The 23,831-nt window shown below is 37.1% G+C and overlaps 1 protein-coding gene across 1 annotated transcript in view; it reads right to left on the bottom strand.

Annotated features, from left to right (window-relative positions):
- Positions 1-11,505: 11,505 nt before the first annotated feature.
- Positions 11,506-23,831, bottom strand: part of LOC107102473 (protein turtle homolog A-like) — a 79,524-nt gene continuing 67,198 nt past the window's right edge. Inside the window, exons 15-21 of the mRNA XM_015401801.1 lie at positions 20,894-21,111; positions 20,487-20,571; positions 17,955-18,125; positions 17,572-17,608; positions 15,260-17,335; positions 14,944-15,017; positions 11,506-13,504 (exon numbers count right to left, since the gene is read on the bottom strand). Of these exons, the coding sequence (XP_015257287.1) occupies positions 13,341-13,504; positions 14,944-15,017; positions 15,260-17,335; positions 17,572-17,608; positions 17,955-18,125; positions 20,487-20,571; positions 20,894-21,111 (2,825 nt within the window). The 3' untranslated portion in view covers positions 11,506-13,340. The remainder of the gene's footprint in view (positions 13,505-14,943; positions 15,018-15,259; positions 17,336-17,571; positions 17,609-17,954; positions 18,126-20,486; positions 20,572-20,893; positions 21,112-23,831) is intronic.

The raw sequence follows: 23,831 nt of genomic DNA, 5'->3' as shown, positions 1-23,831 counted from the left end.
GGTGTAAGGTAAATACAATTTTATTTATCCACTCACAACGTGCAAAACTAACAAAAGAGATCTGAATATTCAAACGTGTTTACAGAAACTGCAATTCCTTCTCCGTGCTTCATCCTGCAGTTGCTCACCACCCTACTGGATGTGGCAGCTAAAATTAGATTTGCTTCCAGAGAAAAAACAAATGCAGGGAAATCATTAGCTTTAGTCAGGAGAATGCTTAAACATTGCAATATAAAGAGGGAAACAAATGTCTAAGAATTCTTAATCAATTAGGGTTAATTTGATATTTGTACTAAAAATATGTATTTGTACAAGTAATTTTTTTTTTTTTTGGTGCCACTAAACTATACGAACTAGAAAAGGGAAAAACTGTTAACAATATTGTTTTGTAGAGAACTAGAGCCATAAATAACAGTGACTTTATATCTCAATGACTTATTTAGAATGAAATTTGTTTTATTGTGTAACAACAAAAATACTAAGTAAAGTATTGATACCCTAAAGTAAAAAACTGTCCATTTTCTTTTTCCTGTGTTGTACTTTAGTTGTAAATTGATGACAATAAAAGCTGGGATAAATTAGAAAATCCGAAACAGTTGTTTTTATCTTCACTCGTTTGAAGCTTTTGTTCTTACTTTTTTCTGCAGCAACATTTACAAGTCTGCTTGATGTAGTCTGTGTTGTGAAAGAGATCAGATGTAGAAACATTTTTTTTTTTCGTAAAAAGGCTTCTGCTGCATTAATTTCATCAAAAGAAGAACTAAATCTCAAGGTATTTACAAGTAAAAATGTTGTTCAAGCACAAGCCAACTGCAGTTCATTCCGTTTAAACTTAAGTAAATTTTTCCAAACGTAAAGTATATAGCAGAAAACACCGAAAGGCTTACTGATACTTCAACCCGCAGACAGTGATCTGTTTCTATCAGTTTGTTTTCCTTTCGCTTTCCTCACATGCACCCTCAGGTGTGCAACAGATTGGCTCTCCCTGACATCATCCCTACTTATTTTACTGTTGTGTGATGGAAAGTCCTGCAGTGAACCCAAGAACCTATGCTGCTAATAAGAAACCCTTTGTCCACCATGACTGCCATGTTAATTCTGCTTAGCTGTCTGATGTCAGGGAGCTTAGAAATCTTTCATCACTTATGGACCCTGCATAGACTGGAAACACAGAGTTGACTGCAGTATGAACTGCAGTTTACTTTGCCAGATAAGAGAAGGTGTCAGATAAACCATCTAAATCCAGTGCAAGACCAATTGTGTGTCATGGAAGACAGAAAATGGATATAGCTGAACGATGATGACTGTAGGAAGAACAGAGACTTCTGGTTCTATACTGGATGTATGAAGAATCGATCGAGGTGCAGAAGATGTTTTATTGTGGTGTGGCGGACAGCAGATCATTGGTAGGCTAACAGATAGGTAGATCAAACAGCAGCAGAAACAGGATAATATCTGTGAGAATTCAGAATATAAATGTAAAAAGCAAATGTTAAAGTTCAAATATATTTACTATGTTCGCTGAGGTGCCTTTCAGCGTGTTTTTATTTATCTTCTTTTGTTGACTTTCCATCCATTCTCTACATAAATAGCCCAAAGATCGTAAACACATATTACCATAAACTAATAATAAAAATATAATGGATCAGTGACAATCTACCATGGTACAATTTCATCTTTTGGCTGTTAGTCACTCTATCACAAGGGGACAAGTATGATTTTATTGTTTATGACCATATTGTTAGTTACCATAGTTATTTCATATGCAAAAAAGTTCACGAGATGAGAAACCATGGTGATTTTTGGTCCTCAAGGATAAATATGATAATAAAATATTCACATGCTGTTTATCTGTCTGTGTGAATTATAATTAAATTTGTCATTTTATTTTTACTCTGGCAGTGTACCGATAAAACTGATTTTCAAGCTTTTCTGATGAATTCCCTGACCCTTTCAATCTGACATTGGCTGTTCTGAAGTTTCACAGCAAACGCAATAACTCCACCTTATATGGAGACCCCAAATTTGTTCCTTTACTTTTGTATGGTTGTCCATCCTTTGAGCATTGTAAGGAAAGACAGTAAATGCAGTCTTTTAGTCCTGTTTCCGAAATGCTCACCAGTAACACGTGTTACTGGACTGATTTGTTAGCCTGACGTAGTCCTACTCAATTCTAGTCAGAATATGAGTCTGATACTGCTCCATAGAGCTGTGATTATGGGGCGTGTTTTGAACGAACCAGGACAAAAAATGCCTCTGCACTCAATTGGATAGACCTACAACCAATAAGAGCAACGGAGTGCGTGACGTATGTTAAGCGACGCATAGTTGTTGTCAACAAAAATCAAAGCGTGCAGTTGCACGCCTAGAATAAGAAGATGAGCCTTGATCGCGTTTCTCTGTTCCTCTTTTAAAATTAATTTGCTGTCGATATCTTCTAGAACAGACCTAATAGCAGAATCTACTCACCTCAACTCTCCGGCGGCAGCCATTGTTGTCGTCACCCAAGCGCTCTTTGGTCACATGGTTGATTACGTTACTGTTGATCATCTGTCCATCATCGTATAAAGCCCGCCCTGACAATTTGATTGGATCACCAGAGAGTGGGCAATAATACTCGCGCTACTATGGAGCAATGCCAGACCGAACTTCCCGACCTCATACCTTGTGGGCGGGACTAAGTTCGGAATGGCACCCAGGCTACTGATTTGTTATTTTCCCTGAAAAAACTGGTCTTGGGCTGTGTCTAAATGTCTGACTTAATCACTGTATAGGGCACTATATAGTGATTACTGTTTAGGGCACTTAATAGTGATTACACTATTTTAAGCGTGTCTGAACGTCTAGTGGATGAAAAAGTAGTCGACTCGAAATTTCCCACAATTCACCTTGAAAAGTAGTGATCAGCCAAGATATATCCATAATGCTTTGCACAGAGAACTCTCCTTACACAGCATTATGGGATTTACTGTCACAGCGGCCCACTGTCGCCATAGGCTGTCCCTAGCAGTCGATGTCTGCTAGGGACAGCCTATGAGGACAGCGACTAATAACAAAAATGGGACAGGTACCGCCTGCTGGAGGCGGAGTTACTTGACCAACAGGTAGCTAATGGTCAGTTAACTGAGCTCTTTATTGTGGTTGAGGGTTCTAGCGGTTAGGGTGGACGTTCAGACACATCCTTAGTTTTGTGGTCTACTGTTTCCAAAGAGAAATGCTGAAGTTCCTTTGTCTAAAGCCTTTAACCGAGTTGTTTGTAGTGGACATGTTCTGTTATAAGCATTGTTTCAATGGACACTTTGTGCAAATGTTTGAGATTCAACAGTGAGTCATACTGGTTTCTCAAATTCCTTCAGCTTGGTGTCACATATTAAACAGTGTGACCCTCCATAAAAGACATTTCATCCCAGCGTTTCATGTCCTGAGCCCGTAACTTCATCAATGACCCCTCACACCCCAACCCTGGACTGTTCTCTCTGCTTCCCTCTGGGAAGAGACTTCAAAGCATCCGATGCAGGTCCAGCAAATTCCATAACAGTTTCTTCTCCACTGCCATTAGACTGCTGTATTTGTGTAAAATGGGTTATTTTATTGCTCTAAAAAAAAATTTTAGAACTGTAAATAGACATTCATTTGTTTATATTACTATTTTTTCTTTTTTGTTTTTCAAGGCTGCACTTTAAAAAATGAAATTTTATAGAGCTTTTTTAAACAAAACGTCTTTTTGTATACACTCGTGTATACAAAATGACGAAATAAATCTGTCTAAGTCTAAGTGATGTGAAGACTAATTGGTAAAAAGAAGCTCTGTGCAGACATATTCAGCAAACAGTCACATTGAGTGCACATCAAGTCTGCTTCTAGTATCAGTGATGTCTATAGAATCAAAAAAGCCAGACTCAGTGGGAACTTTAACCTCTTTAACATCAATTTCCCACCAAATAATCAAATGTTTGTATTATTCTTCCATATGGTCTAGATCTGAAACTGTGATAAACAGAAAACCAGAAAGTCTTGAAAATCAAAGAAATTTTTTTTTTGGGATCCCGATGCAAATACATTATCCCCAACAACATCATTCTAACAGAAGTGGAGTGAACGTTTGAAACAATAAGGGATGGATCCAGGTGGACAACATTACTAAATTCGGACTCTACCAAGTGTTTTAGCTAAATTTCAAAAGTTATCAGATTATGCAACATTTCATTTGTTTTTGCCCAGTTTCAGTAAGCCTTTGTGAACTTTAACATCAGTTTCCTATCCTTAGCTAACAATTCTGATTAATGATCAATCTGTTGCGCTTAGGATATCTTGACTGTAATGAGCGGTCACAAATATTGTCTTCCTGATGTCTCTGACCCATTATAACCATTCTCCTCTGTCTTCTATTCTCATCCACAAGACTGACTCATACTGGATATTTCTGCAATCTGAGAGCTGGTTCTTCATGAAAAGTTGAGTAGGGCAGTAGTTTCTGATACACTCAGAAAAGCCCATTAGGCAACAACAAACATGTCAACATTTCATACTCACTTAAATCCGTTTCTCATTTTTAATGATCTGTCACAACTTCAGCAAGCTCTGTTGTCTACTTTAATCTTCTGCCATGTGATTATCTTAAGAACTATTTATGTTGATAAGCCCTTAACAGGACAAACTGAATGATGTGGCCGTTGGGTATAAATTACAAAGACAATAAATGTATTTAAATTCATTTTTATCATAGAGTGCCAGTGATGTTGATGCTATTTCAACTCGCTGGGCCAGTTTTATTGCTAAAAGCTCTGATCCTTCTATTCAAATATCAATGTACAGTATAGACAGATCACATTAGTAAAGTTTATATATATATATATATATATATATATATATATATATATATATATATATACACATACACACACAATTGAAGACTAAAATACTCTTTTACAGGAAACATAAAAACAAAATCACAATTCAAAGTTAACTTGAAACAAAGCAAACTACAAACAATGACCTGCTAAAATAGGAAGCAGGTAGACATTTTTTTTTTTTTATAAGCCGAAAGCTAATCAGAGTCTTTGAGCTGGAAGTAAGTTTAGCTAATTAAAGAAGACTCTTTGTGACAAAGTAACATGAAAGTCAGCATACCTACAGCTTTGTTTCATACCTAAAGCTTCTTTATGAAAGGCGGTTATCAACCTAATGCAGAACTACTTAGGACAAAAGAAAAGAATAAAATAAAATCTCATTTACTGTTTTTGGAACACAGGGAGAAAACATCCCCTATTGACGGCACAATTTGAGGAAAAGAAAGGGGATTTTATTGCACAGTGCAATTTCTAAAATAGCAGCTATACTTACATTGGAATAAAATAAAAATAAAAATAAGATTAACAAGAAAAAACGATGTGCCTCAGATGGATTCCTCCAGATCGTGGTATTCTGCTGGTGCCTGGATTATACCAAGTATTTTCATCAACCATTGAAATGAGCTGCCCACTCAGTGTCAAAAGAGCAGCTGTGCCTCAGTATGTCACCAAAGATTGATTCTATGCTTAATGTGCAAAAGAAAAAGAACAAGAAGGAATTAATTCCTGATGCATTTCTAGTCTCAAACTAAGCTTTCTTTTTTGTTTTTGAGCCCTAAATGGAAATAATTTTCCATTTCATTTCGTTGCCATTGTTCATCATATAAAAGATACAAAGAAAGGAAGAATAATTTGGAATATTTCAGCAGCAGACATTGGTTGGAAATTGGTTTAATAATTGACACGTTTTTTTGCTTTAAAAGGTTTCCAAACCTATTTTGTCTGTTATTTCTTAAATGCACTTTAATTCTTGCATGTCTCGCTCTGAAAGCTTGTGGCTCAATCACATATCCCAGGGGAAAGGAGTACTTGATATTTAAAGAGAAAAAAAGGAGAGAAATGACCAGCCAAGCAGAGGACAAAGCAATAAGTGGTAGATATAAAGTAGGGGTCAAGATCAGTTGGACGATTTTTAAGTCAATCTTAGATTAAATGAAGACGGAAAATCTAACAAAGACCTCAAAGAATGACTGCGCAAATATTCATCCTTTAGGTGATTATATACAGCAGGGGTGCGGAAGTCCACTCTGTGTGCTACTATCCTGCAGATCCATCCTTTTTCCAAGAAACCTGCATCAAAGAATGTCTTGTTAGCCGGCCTCTGCAGAGCTGAATGACACACTGATGAGGGAATTCAGATATTTGGTTCAGATGCTTAGGAGCAGGGATGCATCCAGAAGTTCTACGATGTGTTTCAAAAAAAGTAAAATAAAGACCAGGCTATCCAAATCAGACTAACTGTAACCAATTTGAGATCAATTATGATTTCTAAAAAGATTTCTGTTAGCTAATTTACTGATTTTTCATGACTATCTTCATATTCAGAGGATTATGTACATTAGAATGGCAATGCATTTATGCATGTTTAAAAAAAACTGTGTGTGTATTTAAAGGAAATACAGATTATTGAGTAAAATCATCGAAAGAAAGCCCAAGAGAAATCTTGAAATTGACTTTCTGGCTCATCTTTACATTTCCAGAAGGCAGCTTTTTTGGTAAGCTTTAATTAAAAAAATAAAAATTATTATTTTTTTATTTTTTACCTCAGCAAGCAGCAAAAAAAGTTTAGTTTGGAAAGAGCCGTGTGCCCAACTGGGCATTTACTTGTTTTCTGTAAAGACTGCTGAACATACTGTAGGACTTTACTTATTTATTTTTCCTCCCTTGCATAATCAAACAACCTTCATTTGAAAGTTTTAGCATTTAACACTGCAAAACTAATTTCCTGCTTTCAATAAGGGAGCATTTAAACCATCACTGAAACAACAAGCACCATATGGTGAGTCTTCACAGTTTTCTATGTGATATTTTCTTTCACGGGAACTTAATTGCTTTCATGCTTCTTGAGTGACTTTCTGCCATTTGAAAGTAATTCATCCACTGTCTTACGGACACTTTACAAAGAACCACCTGCTTTAAGCAAATCCCCATGAGTGCATGCAGCAGATGAAATAGAAAGCCTTATAACAACTCTGTTTATGTTTCTTTGCCATTTTCCGGAAACCCTTTTTATTATTATTTTTACAACACTTCATTCTATTGCATTGACCCAAGCCGGTCAGATGTTTTTCATTTTCCTCAAGATCATTTCACCATTGGATCCTTAAAAGCACTCAAAGTGTGGTGTATCAAAGACCTCCTTTGGATTTAGCTATTGAGTCAAGCCTTATCCGTCTACAAAATTGCTTTGAGAGAGCATACACAGTATATAGAAAAAGATTATGTTCGACATATTGCAAGCACGGTTTCGAATTTAATTCTAACGGTGGAGAAGTAATATACAGTGATGACAAATCCTCACAGCAACACTGTTAAGAATTGAAAGAGCTGCAAGAACTAAAGCATTGATTTGTTCTTAATGTGGCCTTTATGAGTATCAGTTATTGAATGAATATCCTACAATGCTTTTGTGCACTGGGGAGCTCTGAGCTAATTATTCGCCTGAATAATTTGAGTAAAACTCAAATTTTCTATTTATGAAAATACATGAGCAAAAGGCCTCAGCTTTTCTTTCTCTTGTGGTTTAGAACATTTAGGGGAAAAATAAAACTTCCAGAAAGCATTGTGGGGCAAATGTTCATGCAGTTTGTTTCTTTGAAAATTCTAAGTGCTGCACCACTAACAAACACTCCCCAAAAAAAAACATCAAAGGAAAGGCAAGTTCAGCCGCCTCTGCAAAAACACTGCAAAATGCATTTCTATTACCCCTTTAACACCGGCTGAAAAAACAGTTTAAACCTGAAAACCATCGGCTTTTATCCGCAGTTGGAATAGCTTACTGATGCGTCTACCCGCATCAAACGACTTTGCACAAAAAATAGCTTTGGCTCTAATCGACATGCTGTGGAACACCAGACCCGCTAAATTATGGGACACCATTGAACACGTCAATTAAGGTTTTTCCTTTAAAGTGATTCCCCATGCTAGCCATTACCTCCATTTTCTTAGCCATACCTAGCTAAAGAAACTACGGCTTACAGGGTACCCAGCCCTAATTATGTCTTTAGGAACAATCATGGATGGTCAGGAATCAATTATCAAAACAGTTACTGATTTGTAATAAAGCAAATTATTTAATAAATATGATCTTACTTAAGTATTTTATTCACCAATTGCTTTTGCTTTGAGAATTCATTACAGCACATTGCAATTGCTCTAAATAAGTTTAAAAGCTTATTTGACCCAATTCCAAAAACTAGAAGATAAACTTTGTTCTCAAACCAACATAAAAATCCATGCAAAACTGTGATATTATTCTTTCCTTCTATTTTCATTTTTTTTTATATCTATTTGCCTTTTCTTCTATGTCTAAACAGTATTTAGTCGAGTTTCACTGGATTAGTTAAATCAGCTAAGAAAAAAATTCTTATATTTTGAATTGAAGTTTTCAGCTATTCCATAGGTGTGCAAATGGCACATGTATGTGTTATCTTAACACACAGCGAGTTAGGCATGGGTTAACAGAACAAATCTCACAATCCAAAAGTTATCTGTTGAAATAACATAAACTCACAACTGACTAGATGGATGGATGGATGGATAAACAGACTAGAAAGGAACACATTTGGATGAATGAGTGAGCAGACAGACAAATGGATGAATGAATGAGCAGACAGATGTATATGCCGTTGTTCAAAAACATTATTTGCACCACCAGTAAAATATTGGTACATACTATTCCAGTGCTATAAAATGTTTTGAATAACTATATAGTGCTTACCTTGATATTCCTGTATCTATTTTTAGAGACAGATACAGTAGAAGGTGGATTCAATAATTTACTACAAAGGCCCTTCCGTGGCTCAGATTACCAGTTAGATTATATGTAGCCCTTTTGTTGTTTTAAAATAGCGTTACTTTCATAGTACCATAGTAAATTTAAACCTGCAGTCCCCTTACTCAGTCTCTGTGATTTGCCTAATATCTTTATTTTAGAGATCGAAAGAAACCCAAAACATTTTATGTTTTTAAAACCTACAGCGTGTGAAATAAGTACTGGACAAGCCATCATTTTTCTCAGTAAACATATTGCTAGAAGTTCTTGACATGACATTTTCACCTGATGTTGGAAACAATCCCTGCAATCCACCCATACAAACAAATTAGACATTAGATGTCCAGAAATTAAGTTATGTGTAATAAAATGAAATGTCACAGGGAAAAAGTATTGAACACGTGAAGAAAGGGAGGTCCAAAAAGGCATAGTGAGCCATGAAACCAACCAAAATCTCTCAGTAATTAGAAAGTAATCCTACCCCTTGTCAGTGCAAATTAATACCAGCTGGTTCAGTCCCAAATGATGGCCTATAAAAAGATGTCTCTGATATCACACAGCACAGGAAACATTGCCTGATGTTTAAAAATTAAGAGCTATCTCAAAACCTTTGCAACCTTATTATTTAAATCATAATTTGTTACAAAAAGGATTTCTAAACTCTTCAATGTTCCAGTTAGCACTGTTGGGGTCATAATGTAAAAGGGGAAATAACATCATTTCACCATAAACCAACCAGGAGCAAGGTGCTCCTCGCAAGGTTTCTGACAGAGGTGTGAAAATAATTATCAGATGAATTGTCCAAGAGCCAAAGACCACTTGTGGAGAGCTTCGTAAATACCTGAAATTAGCAGGTAAATTTTTTTTTAAAGAAAACGATAAGTAATGCACTCAAACGCCTTTACCTGTAGGCACTGCACAAGACTCTATTGGTGAAAAAAAAATAAAAAGCATGTTGAAGCTTATTTAAAGTATGCTGCACAACATTAGGACAAGTCTGTGGAATACTGGGATGATACGCCAGGCTCCATCTTATATCAGAGATAGGACTTTTCCTTATGTTCCAAACAGAACACTTCTCTCGCAATCTGCAGGTTTATTAGTGATTCTTAGAATGTCTAAAAGTAGAATGGGAGGCAGATCTTTTAGTTATCAGGCTCCTCTCCTGTGGAACCAACTACGAGTTTTAGTCCATAAGACAGTCACCCTGTCTACTTTTGTATTACTGCTTCTTTTTCTATATATGCTTCTGTCTCCTCGAACCCCAATCGACCTCAGCAGCCCAGCTGAGCCTGGTTCTACTGGAGGTTTCTTCCCCTTAAGAGAGTTTTTCCTCTCCACTGTCGCTACAAGCATGCTTAGTGTGAGGGACTGCCTTTGAGTCAATGTGTCGATGCAATCAACTGTTCTCCTTAGATAGAAAACTTTTAATCAGTTTGACTGTATGATCTTATTGAATTGTCTCTGTAAAGTGCCTTGAGATGACATGTGTTGTGAATTGGCGCTATAGAAATAAACTGAATTCAATTCAATTGAATATAGTCTGGTCAGAGGAGACCAAAACTGAACTCTTTGGATGCCATAATACGCATGTTTGGTGGTTAAATGGCACTAGCACATCAGCATACCAACAGTGAAGTTTGGAGGTGGAAAAATAATTGTTTAGCATATGGTACTGGCAGACTTCAAATAATTGAAGGATCAATGGAAAAGTGTACAGATGCATTCTTAATAAAAATCTGCTGCCATCTACCAGGATGATGATGAAACGTGGGTGGACATTTCAGAAAGACAATTACCCCAAACACACAGCCAAGAAACTCTCAGTTGGTCTCTAAGAAAGTAAATAAAGCTGCTATAATGGCCCAGCGAATCATCCAAAAAAATCTATGTAAAGAACTAAAAATCAGAGTTCATAGGAAAGGCAAAATAAAAGACTAAATAAACTATCCTTAAAATATTTATACATATAGGTTAAAGTTTTTTATTCTGCTATTTCTAATTGTTTTTAGGTGACTTAGAATAGCCTATATTTAAATATGAATTTCAGGTGAGAATTCAAATGAATTAACTATTCACAGATAATATCCATCCAATTTTACTGAGATCGATTTTTTTTTAAGAGGAATGGGAAATAATTTCAGTCACTGTATGTGTAAAGCTGGTTGAAACATACCTGAAAATTTTGCTTCTGTAATTACAGTGAAAGACTGTTGGGCTAAATATAGAATCAGAGAAGCTGAATGTGCCTTTGTGTTCTTCGTGTAAAAGTTAAAACATAAACACACAAATGTTTTTGGCTGCAATTTGAAAACATGTCAAAATGTTTAAGAAAAAGAAATAGTTTAGAAGAAAAGGTAAAGTAAATCAGAACCTATGTTTTGGGGTTTGACTGAGCTCTATATGCTCATATTTCTTTTGGATAGTGACCTCAAACTAGTTTACTGTTCTAATTAATAACATTTGTGATCAAAAAGATTAGGGTTGAACTAGTTATGAGTTAATGTTGATAAGCATAAAGGGGTACTGCTTTATGCTATCAAAAGCTGATTATATGCTCTTAATGTTAAAACATATCCGTGCACATGAGGTCAGACAGGACATAAATGAAGCTTGCATGTATTGCAAAATATAAAAAACATACTTTATTTTTTTACAGCCATAAAGCAACTTTGATTTAAAATAGTTTGAGTTATCATAAAGTCAAATCAAATACCACATTACAATGTGGCAGCCAGTGGTTTCATAGTTTAAAATAGGGGATTCCAAATGTATTCCAGTCAGAAAATGACAATAAACACAAAAGCATAATTACATGATCCTTTAAAATCATAAAAGCATCAACATATCTTTAAAATAATCACTTCCTTCATCTACCAACGTATTATGCTAGATTTAAATGATTTTGTTTTGTTTATGATCAGATGAATCAGAGCTTTGGCTGCAGTAATGTGGGTGTTGCTCCAGGCTTTCTCTGAAGGAAGGTAATCAGAAGCAGAAAAGTCTAGAAGAAGAGCAGCTGGAGCGAGTGGGTAGAGTTGCTGCTCAGGGTATCCCAAGGATTCAATGTGAGGTGGCTCAGGTGTCTGATCAGGATGTCTTCATGACAGCCTCCTTTTTGTGGCTTTATAACCACGTCCAACAGGGAGACTCATGGTAGTACCACATCATCCCAATTCCCACATCTGGTAAAATAAGCTATACATTTTAAATCAAATTAATATCTCAGTTATCTTATATCTCTTTCTAAATCCTATCTTATAGCTTAGACATCTGTAGCTAAAAAAAAATCTTTATTCTATATATTTTGATAGTTTTACATTTTTATAAGAAACATATAAAACATAAAAATAAGTAAAACAGAAAGCCGAGATCTGCTAACCCTCTGAAGCATAATTACTTATTTAGAAATAAGCCTTAGACTCCTCTGTGTGAAGGATTACGCCTCTCGCACTTAACCTTCTCATTACAACCAAAGCTTTATATTTTAGATACTAAAAACACTTTACAATAATCTCCATGAATTAAACTTTACACAAATTGATTTAGCCTCTGCAGATGAATCAGATACTTATGAATATCATGTATAGTTAAATGATTTTGGGCCTTGGTTTATCCTTTTTTATACATATTTACACCCTCCAAACACTCAATTTAAGTCGCAGGCAGTGAGACGTAGGAAGAAAGGATGGATGGATGGCTGGAGCAGAGAAAATAAATCTCTTAAATGACTCAGCATTAAAAAAAAATTATTTCAAAGTGTGTTATTAAATAACCTTTAAACCAATTTTATCTAATCATCTAAACCAAAAGCTAGTAGCATAACGACTAAAATTAATATGTACTTGTGACGTCTGATTCCTTCCTGGATGATAGCGGTGTGATGATTCATTCAGCTCACACCACAATACACAGCCTAAGGTTTAAAGATCAAGGCAGATGCAGATTTGGGCAACAAAACAAAAACAACCCATTTTTCTTCCACATATCAGAATAAAGCTGCTGTAATACTGTTTCCCAGCTTACTATGTATGCTAAAGTAATCACATTTTATAATATAATTAATCATTTTTAAACTAAACATGTAGAAAAGCAAATCCTTTCATGTCTTTTAAGTAAGCACATTACTTCTGATGCGCTCCCATTCTGAACAGTGCATTTGTATCAGGACCATTGCAAAGACCAGATGTGAAATAAAGATCTCCACTGGATGAATACAGTCAGTAATCTAATCAGTCAATGGATTGAGAGATATATAGTCTGAAAAGAAAATGTTAAAACTGAAATGAATTTGTGAAGCCTTGCGAAAAAGACCAAACAACCCCCAAAAACTTCTGTTCATTGGTTGTCATCTTTTTTCCCACTACAAAAAAAAAGAAAGGATGATCTTGATCACAGAAAAGCTCACTTTCTTCAGCAGGAGCTTTTGTCACCCGGTGATCTTAGCGGAGGTGTGAAAGGACACACCAGGTGAGATGAGGCGAGTGGAGAAGCTGTCAGAACAGCACGGCATCTGGTTCTGGCTCAGCAGAGCATCTGCTTTGATGCCCCGGGAGCGAAGAAAGCTTAGAGGAACATTTCTCTGCCTTCTTAAAGCGCTGCATGCTGGGAAGACTCCGGTTTGCAGCAGGCTTCAGTGGATTCAGAGTTGGAAGAATGCCTGCGGGTACAACGAAAAGAAATTTGTTAAATTACAACCTGTGAATTTTTAATATTCTACCTCAGATGGTATTTGATATTTAAGTTTGATCATTTTGATAATGATCCATGTTATGAAACAGTCACCGTTTATGTGCTGGATATTAAAAACTGGCTTATTTTATCATAGACGAACTTGACCTTTTTCTAAATTTGTTTGAGAGAATATTTTCGCAAATGTCACCAAGACACAATTAAAGCAGAAAGTTTTATAGGAATGAGCTTTTTTAATGCCAACTGCCATTGCACACCAAAACCATTTCCATAAGGCAACAAATGTAGGTTAAAGATAATTTGAAAACTTTTATTTTTGCAATATTCATTAATATAACTGTTAAGATTTTCCTTCTGGCTCATGCTTTCATCTTTGTTTTTGATATATTTAAACATGAAACAGCCCTCAAAAGCACAATACATGTTTATATCCAAACTTATTAAAATATTTGGAAAAATATTCCTGCTTTTAAACGTGGTGTAACATTTTTATGAGGATAAATGACACTGGAAAGATGAGATTCATTTTCTAATTTACTACTGTCAACAGTTTAAGCAGGTGCTTTCATTTGTTTGGTTTATTAAATTATTTTCTCATGCATCTATTAGTCGCAATAATCCCCAAGCAATTTTAAGAGACACACAAAACAGTACTTTATATATTGATACATAAATACTGAAATGGCAAGTATGAAATTGAATCATATTGATTTTCAGACTTGCAAATTTAATTCACTCAGAACCGTATCTTGACAAATATTGCAATATTGACAAACAACCTGTTTCAATCTAAAAAAAAAATAACACCTTTATAGATAGTAACCTACATACACCAGGGCTTGTGTACCTTTATGCTTTCACTCCCCTTTTTGCTTATCCGCTTACAAACCTTAATTTTCTTACTTTAGAATAATGAAAGGACTTTTTTATATTAATTTGTATTCTAATATTTAGATTTATATCTGGAGTTCTTTCAAATATGCTGGTGAAGATTCTTAGTCATCCAAAAAAGTAAAAAAAAAAAAACAATCCAATGGACTTTGTTTTCCAAGTTTGAAGACATTTCAGTTCCCATTCAGGAAGCTTTTTCAATTCAAAATGTCTTGATTAGCGTTTAGTTCCAGGCTTTATAGAGTAGCCCAGCAATGCCTTGTTTTGGATTAGAAAACATGCAAATTTACCTGGAAGAACAGGTCCACCCCTAAGTTATGGGGAGTTGGTGTTTTGGTTTTGTTAAAATTGGTTTCCTAAATTAAATCATGATGATTAATTAATAGTAAAATGGATTTTACTATGTTGCCAAATATGAAAAGTGTCTTAAAAACATCACTTTTGAAAAGAAATGAAGCAGAACCTTGGTTTAAACACTTTGCCTTAAAACACATTAAAGAAAATCAATGTTCTCACCATTCTCTTCTCCGGGCTGTGAGCAGATATCTGCAGCATCCCATTCATAATTCTCATCTACTGAGAGCTGTCTTCTAAAGAAGAAAAAAAATATGAGATGTACACATTATTTCTAGTAGGCTATTCTATTCAATTCCATTCAATTAGGCTACCTAAATTAGCACTAAGATTACAACTTTGCATCACCATGCAAAGCCTCCATGGATTAGTTTACTCTTTACTTTGTTTTGATTAGAATTTGGTAGATAATAAAGGTAATGTTGGTCCTTCAAAAAGCTGACTGTAAGGTATCTGGTAAAACGGTAAATGTACTTACCTTCGCCCTGGTTCAGTTTGGCCATTTTCCTTGTCCTCTGACCTCCGCTGGGTGTCTTCTGCAGTCTCAAGTGGATGTGTAAGAGTTGGGGACAGGGCACATGAAGAGAGGCGCCCATTGGTAGTCTCCATGCTGCCTCGGCCACTGCTTGCATAACTGCTGTAACTTCCGCCAGAATCTGGCACTCCCTCGTAGCTTGCTGTCTCCACTTCCAGTGCATCTAAATCATTGGTGACGGGTGGCAAGTATGTGGATACTTGCTTCAAACTGACAACAAAACCTGGTGATTTTGTTGTTTCCTGATAGGCAGTCTGATTGTTTGCAGTTTCAGCTGAAGGGGAAGGTTGGCAGTAGTAAGGCACGTCAGGATTTGGAGTCAGAACCTGTGGACTATGACCTTTAGAAATATATCCCTCAGCAGGTGAGAATTCAGGTTCAGTTTGAGAATATTTAACTGAACAGTTCTCTTGGCTTAGTGAATCTATCCATGCAGTTGGTGTGAGAAAAGAGGATTTCTTCTGTCTCCTCAAGTCCAGACTCTGACTCCGCTGCTTGCGGTCTAAAGTTCTTGAACCTTGGTGCCTAGCTTTCCAGAACTCTGTTTCTGAAAGTTGCTGAGAATAACGGGCTCTGTCAAAGCTGTCTACAGAAGCATTTCTGCTGCAATTAAAGCTGGTGCTCCTCCTCATGTCTTGATGCCTTCTTGTTTGAGACAGTGAGCAGCCGTGTTGAACATGAGAGGCAATTCTGTGGTGTAGCATGGGCTTTGTAGGTTGCAATGTTGGCCCTTCAAACTCTGGCTCATCTACACTCATTTCAACACACAATTCTTTGCTAGTAGGTTCAGCAAGTATTTCTATTGGTCTCTTAGAATATGGTACTGTATCTAGAGAGGCTTTATTGCTGTGAAAAAATGTGTCAATACTAAGATTCTTTTCCTTTTGTGGTTTAAAGAATTCATCCATTGTTTGGTGGTCATAGGATGTGAATCGTCTTGGAATGCCCGATCTCTGTATTGTATCTATTATCTTACCTCTCTGATGAGGAGGGGTGGATCTTTCACCTAAGGAATTTCTTGCCCCGTTGAGTTGAAGCAATGGGTTTGATTCAGAAGAATAAGGAGACAAAGTGGGACATAAAGGTGGAGATTTGCTCATATGCTCCCTAAATTGATTCAAATTTAATTTGGAATCAAAAAGATGGGGTTCCCAGTTTTCTGAGGAAGATGTAAGGTGGCTAGATCTCTCCTTGCTACCTTGTCGATAGCTGTTGGGCAAGGTCTTGCTTTTGTATTCCCACATAAGCATCCCATCACTTTCCTCCATGTTGTTGGTTTTTGTTTGACCTGTCTTGCCTTTAAAGGAGTTTCTCTCTAGCGTATACCTCCTTAGCTCTCTTTCCAGTTTCTTTCTCTCTTGAGCCAAGCTCAGGCATCGACTCAGGTTTCCGGTCTCACGTTCATGTTCCATTTGGAGAACAAGAGTGCTAGCAGTAGTCGATGGCTGGCTGAGGTTGGCCCGGAGATGTGGGAGCACAGGAAATACTGAAGGTAGCCCTCTAGTCAGACGAGGCAAGGAGCCGAGACTGCTGTTTGAGTACAGGCTGCCCTCATCAGGAGAACCCACATAGCTTTCCTTAAGTGGTGGGAGATGGCCCATGCTGCAAATTTGAGCTGAATCCCCTTCAGGTGTAAAAGGAGGCACATCAACAGAGAGCACATATGGTACTTCTTTCTTTTCCTCCTTTTCTAAGTGAAGCGATACAGATCTTCTGATTCTGGAAATCCTTTTGCTATCAACACTTATTGTGTCATAGTCACTGAGAGTGAACCGACCATCTGGACCTCTAGAGATTAACTCAATGGAGGGAGAAAACAAAGAAGTTGTCTTGGTAAGACTGCCTCTACTGTAGAATGACTCAAGATTCTTCCGTTGACGATTGTTATCTGTCCTCAACGAGGAGCAGTCTGTCTGTGAGGAGGAGGTGGTGGAAGACATTGTGGGGTAGAGGTTAGAGCTGGCTGGCAGGAGGCTTTTCTTCAACAAACTGTCTGGAGTATTGGAGCCTGAAGTCTTCCTGCGAGAGTGAGGGGAAAGATGGGGAAGGGCAGAAGAAACAGAGCTGTAAATGGAAGAGAAACTGACTGCTAAAGTGAGACTGCATGAAAACACAGTGAGCAGTGTGGACAGATTACTGTAAGGAAGATAAGAGTGTGAAACAGAAAGTGGTTGGCATTTTCAGCACATTTAAAGTACGGAAGGAGGGAAAGGTCACCAGCTTATATTACTATGGAGTGATAAAGGGATACTCACATTGATGGGGAACACTTATAGATGGCAGGAAGGGGCTCTGAAAGGGAGCGAGGAGGAGTGAGATGGTGTATGACTCACTGCTCAAGAAGTAAAAAACATATTCGACCCTAAACAGAGCCCATTGAAGGACTTAAGTCCTTCAATGGGCAGTCACATTGTCCTAAAGTCACTTAACTCTAGATTTATTAGCAGCTAATAAGACAACACTCAACTCAGCAAGCAATGCGTATGACATCTATGACTTTGCTAAATCTATGAAAATAGGTCTGATACGGATATTATGTATCTTAGTATTTTATCACAAGAAATGTTCATATTTAAGATTCAGATCAGTTCATCAAAACCAATGTCTGATAAATCTTCAACGGAAGAGGGATAATCACCATTATCTTTCTTTCTGCGGCGCTGGTCTCTCCTGCGGCTGACTACACAGGCAGAACCAAGCAACAAGACCATTGCAAGTAACATAAAGCCCATCCCAGCAAGAATACCGGCCAGTAATGGTTCTGGAACAAACTCCAGGATTCGTGAGTCGGCTGCATAGCTCTCCATATCTGTGAAAACAATGAAAAATATATTTTCGGAAGATATAAATATAACTGACCAACCTTAGATCAGGGTGGAGTATAAAATTATGAGTTTGATGTGACTAAAACATGTATTGACTTCAATTGACTGTAATTTACAATACTTGCTTGCATCACTTTTCTTGTTGTAATTAGGACATGTATATAGCAGCTGTGCACATGAAATGAAGATCTTTCCTTATTATATGAAATCCTTTGCATTGAACTTTTTATGAATTCAAAATTACACGTTTTATCAATTCTTCTGTTTTTTGTTTACTAATATTATCTCTATTATGTGATTTCATTTGTTTATACTCTCTAGAATTTCTCTCTTTTATTTTCTGTCTAACTCTGACTGATCATTATCCTAAATAGCATAACTGAGCTGTCCCTCTGACTAACATCACTTTTGCTAAAACCACTGTTTCATTCTTCTTTTCATGCTTAGCCTTATTTAACTATTATTTTTTCTGTGCTGTTTTTTTGTTTTTTTTGTTTTACTACTTCATTGACTACTGCATTGACTTTGCTTGTATGAAAAGATTTCTGTAGAGAACGTGCAGCTGAAGTCAGCCAATCACGTGACACCTGTGACTCCACCCCCTTGAACAGAAAAACAAACACAGTCAGCACCTCTTGCAGTTTTTCTCCATATTACCTTGAAAACACCAACAAGAACATGGTAATCTCATACTTAGAATATGGGTTGTCATGGTCTTGGTTCTGTTCTTTACTTTGCTCCTTGTTTTCTAGTTTTATTGGTTTAATTCCAGTTTTGTTGTAATTTCTAGATTTGTTAGTTCTCATGTTTTTCTGTTGCCCTCTTGTGTGTGTGTGTTCCTTTCCCCTTGGCTCCCTCGTTGTCTCCTCTCACACCTGCTCCTTGTCAGCTCGTTAACCCTCCCTTTGTCTCTGTCAGCTATATATGGTCTCCCTCTGCTATCACTCTTTGTTGGTTCCTTGTCTTTGCTGTCTTCCCATGCTGTGGTCTACGTTCCTCGTCTCTCCCTGGCTCCTCGTTTTTGGTTTTCCCTTGATGTCTCCATAGTTCTGGTTTGCTTTACATTTTTCATGTTGGATTTTGGATTTTTGGATTCCCGCCTCTGTTAATTTCATTAAAGCTGCAAGAAATCTCCTCAGCCTCTCTGCCTCTGCATTTGGGTCCTCAAACCACAACTAAACCCTGACATGGGTATACCAACCAACAAAGAAGAAATGATGCCATCTCATTTTATCGCTCCCCTAAAGACCCAGAGAGGTAAGTAAGATAGGTGGCTGCTATGAAGAGATGGAGCTGGAGTCCAACTTCAAATAGCACAATTTGCAGCAATCACCTCTGAAATGGTTAGTTGTTATGCACAAAGTAAGGTTGTAGAAATTGTTTTCATTTAGACAGATGTGTAAATTAGCTTTGTTGCTTGTCTAAACCAAGTTTCATCTTTTGATAGGCATGCAGGGTTTCCCCCAGCATATTATAACCGCTGTAGGGTGGCCAGGCTTTACTCGGCCCCCTGCCAGGATAAGTGTCAGCATTGTATCTTAAGGCATCAATTTTGAAAAGCGACATAAAACAGTAAGTGAGGTTCCAGTTCAGGAGAAAGCCTCTCTGACTGAGAGGTTTTCTGAGATGCAACCTGTTATATGTTCAACATATGTAGACAATGTTGGGATGGCAGATTATCCACTCATTTTGTATTACGATCTGTAGTATCTTGCTGTATCATTATGGTACAGTACATGCAGGTGGCTTTATGCTGTCCAGTATGGCAGCAGGAACAGACAGTGTTCACTTAACTGCATGTCCTCTTTACTGATTAATTTATTCTTAAACTCCAGTCTCAAAATTAGGCCCAACCAAACAAGAACATGACTAAAAAGATTAGTCACACCCTGTTACAGTAGGTCATAATGTTTTTCCTGGTTTCAACATTTATATTATATAATTATTAATTAATTTTTTTATTTCAAACTGGTAATCCATTTTTATGATAATCAATCAAACCTTATAAACCATGAACATGTTTTGCAGCCAAATGACTGATACTCAGCACAGCTGTTTAAACAAAAAAAATTGAGTTTGGGCCTCAGTGACAGGCTACAAATGAAGCCTGAGTCCTACATCTAATTTAACATTCATCTCACATAAAAATACAAGTTGAAAAAATTCATAAGTTATTAGGGGAGCTATTTCTATCACCCAGGCTTCAAATGGGCAGGGTTCCCAAGGGTCCCTCTCTGATTCCTCTAGTGCAGGAGGGACGACAGAAGAAACATGGGGCGAAGAGAAAAGCTTGCAGAGTGTGAGGCGTCACTTTGAAGAAGAGAGGGTTGCTCTCAAACACCTACCTGTGGTGGAGACATTGACTGATGGACTGGGCTCACTCAGCAGCTCCCCCCGACGAGAAAGCATCCGCAGCTCATACACGCGTTCCTAAACCCAGCAGCCATGCACACAGAAACACACACGCAGTGGGGAGGACAGAGGATGAAACCACACTTTGTCAACACATGGCACTGTCTGCAATGCTAATGAAGTTCATTTGAATTCATGTAGACACACACAGGAGGGGGAAGGGGAAGATGAAACGGTGAAGGGAAGGGAAAAAAAGGAGTCAGACGACAAGGGAAGTGATGGCTGTCATGTAGGGTTCCAAACTGAGTCTACCAAATAAAATCAGTGCAGTAAAGACAGCACACAGCTATCCAAAAGGGGCTGATTAGACACATAGGGAGGAGTGCAACCGGTGCTTTACCTTCTGTAGACCCACAACCAGTATTTGGGTGCTGTTGGCACTGATGTTCTCCTCCAGATTAAACCACTCCTCTTCTGCAGTGCGTGATTGGAGGACAAAGCCTGTGATGGGAGGCTGCTGAGCTTCAGGAAGGGACCACTGCAGAATAACACCCGCTGAGCTCTGATTAGCTGACAGCGACGTGGGGGGCTTTGGTTTATTACTCCTCCCTGGAGGATCTAATACAGGAAGAATTAAAAAGACTTTCAGTCAATCAGTGGAACCTTTCCACAGGAAATAATTAAATTAAGACAGAGGAAACTGGTGCTGAACACAGAGTGTTTGAGACGAGTAAGACAGAGAAGGTTATGAAAGTCCTGCAGTCAGAAGTTTTCTACATCCCTGATAAGAAATATGTTAATATGCTTCAGTTTAGGTTATTAATAGCAGAAATATAAAAATATATACAGTGCACAAAACATTTTATTGATACATTTCGTATTTAATCCATTATGTTGTTTTAAAGCTGTCAGCTTTTAGGGCCTGAGGTGCATTTGAATAATGAATGCTCTTGTGAACTCTGCAATTAACATTTATTCATTTCTGCTGCAATGCATATTAACTCAGTGACCACTTATTGTGTACAAGTTGCAAGCTTGGACTTCTTTATGCCCTATTGGGATGAAATATTGTGATGCGGAATCTATTGGAGTATAGTTTAAGGAACCAGTCTGAGATTGTTTCAGCAACGTGGAGACTTATCTCACTACAGATCACCATATAAAAGTGGAATAATCTGTTTAAATAAAGCGATGGACAATAATCAAGTAGGCTGTAGTTCACTTGGTAAACTTTAGGACCCTTAGTACCTGGGTAAAATGGTTCCATTGGTACTCCAAAAACATTGAAAAGTGCACCAAGAAAAGGACCCCATATCATTGTGCCATTTTGCTTTTTATTTAATGACTAAATTTAACCCTACTGTCTGTATATGTTTATCAGGATTGGGGAAAATGTCGGTATAAAACACTCTCTTGTTTTATAAGGTTTACTGTTATTTTTAGGATTTTATATATTTTCTAAGAAGGGTTTTTCAACAGTCTATGGGATGCTCTCAAAATTATAGATATTTTTTATTTAAATAATCTGAAAGTAAGTCATGGTATCCCTTTCAGTTTTAAGAAAACAGCATAATGCAGAGAGTGAAGAATTTGGACAGTGTCACTTGAGTTTAAGTGACACTAATTTTGGTTGATTCTCAAATACTTTGTTACCTTACTTAAAGCTACAGTGTGTAATTTTCAGCGACATCTAGCAGTCAGACTGCAGACCGCAGCAACATGAACATCTCCCCCCCACCGCTTCTCCCCCCCAACAGTACGGCGAGCGTTACGGGACAAAATGTCTTCCACGACGTCCGCATCACCTACCTTCTCAAGTGATGAGGTTTGTTTACATAGATAATTTTACAGATAGTATTTCATTAGTCTGTGTAGGGTATAGATTTCAGTACCGTCTCAGTTCATCTCTCTCAACTTGCCGTAGTTACTTTCGAGCGTAATGGGCGATCTCGCAATCGCTAGTTTGTTGGCTCTGCGCTGCCGTAGCGCAAAGATGTCTGCCTCCATGGCTGCGAGACCCGCTCCTATGTAATTATAAATAACGAATTCTAAGGCAACGCAAATATTAAGGTTAAGAGGCTGAGCTCGTAGATGATGATAAATAACATAGTTATGTATAATATATTACATTTCTGACTGTATATCCCTGTAATTATTACACACTGTAGCTTTAAGTAGAAATTTTGGCTATCTATATTTAACTGGAGAAATTATTTTTTTAGACAACTTTTAACTTTTACTCCAACAACTTGTTTGCATTTATCTCTACTTTCTACTCCTAACATTTTAAAAATATCCTCAGTTTCGTTTCATTTAAGCTCGTTTTCATTATGGAATGTTGGTATTTAAAAAAATAAAAACCATCAAAATAATTTCAGACCGCTGATTTCTTTGTGTCTGGACCGGCTGCTGCATCAACTTGTTGATGATGGATGATGCAAAGTTAAATTTTACACTGTTGCCATTATTTATAAAACTAAGAAAATTAAGTATGAGAAAGTTATCGTCCAGAATTGTAAAAAAACATTTAACCAGTACAAGGTTTAAAGCATCTGTCCTTAACATTTTTTCCTGCATTACTTTTACTCTTATACCTTAGTTTAAAAAATGGTACTTTTACACTTTTACTTGAGTAAAAGTACTCTCTAACGTCTTCAAAAGTGTTTTTGAACAGTAGGATTTCTACTTCTACATCAGTAATAAACATAAATACTTTTGAAACCTATGGTTATATTTTCAGATATGTTTTTCAGAGCATTGGATAAATCTACGGGTATTTTCAAGACAATTCTATTGACTTACTAAACCAAACTAAGCATATCTGGTCACTGAACAATATGTCTAGTCATTAGACCAGAATAATATATACCTACTTTTAGTTATAAATATGTGTAAGTGATGATATGGGACTTCTTTTCTGCATCAGGAATTGCCCGTGTTGAATTTTGTACCTGGCCTCATGGATTCTGAGAAGTTCAATGGCAAATTAAGGCCTTCTGATGAGAAAATAAAACCTTGATTATTTAAGGACTTTCCTGCATTTCAATGCAGGAAAGTCTCTAAGTTAATCGCAAGTGAGTTGACTAAAGCATCCGGAGTTGTTCAAGATTGTCCTTCTCAGCCACCGGATTAAAAAAGACTTCCATTGAATTTGAAGGAGACAGCTGTAGCACAAGGACTTTAAATATTAATACACCTTGAGGCTTTCACTCATACAGAATAAAGAAAGATTGTGACTGAGGTGAAGGAATGCTGTCTACACTAAATGAAAACATTTATTGTAGGTTAGAAGGAAGGAATGATTGTTCAAAACAAAGCAATATCTGAAGATGAAAAAA

This window comes from Cyprinodon variegatus, unplaced genomic scaffold (assembly GCF_000732505.1).
Source record: "Cyprinodon variegatus isolate N-32 unplaced genomic scaffold, C_variegatus-1.0 Scaffold32, whole genome shotgun sequence".
In the NCBI taxonomy this organism is placed as follows: domain Eukaryota; kingdom Metazoa; phylum Chordata; class Actinopteri; order Cyprinodontiformes; family Cyprinodontidae; genus Cyprinodon; species Cyprinodon variegatus.
Note: the sequence above shows the minus strand (reverse complement) of the source record. Positions and strands in the feature narration are given on the sequence as shown.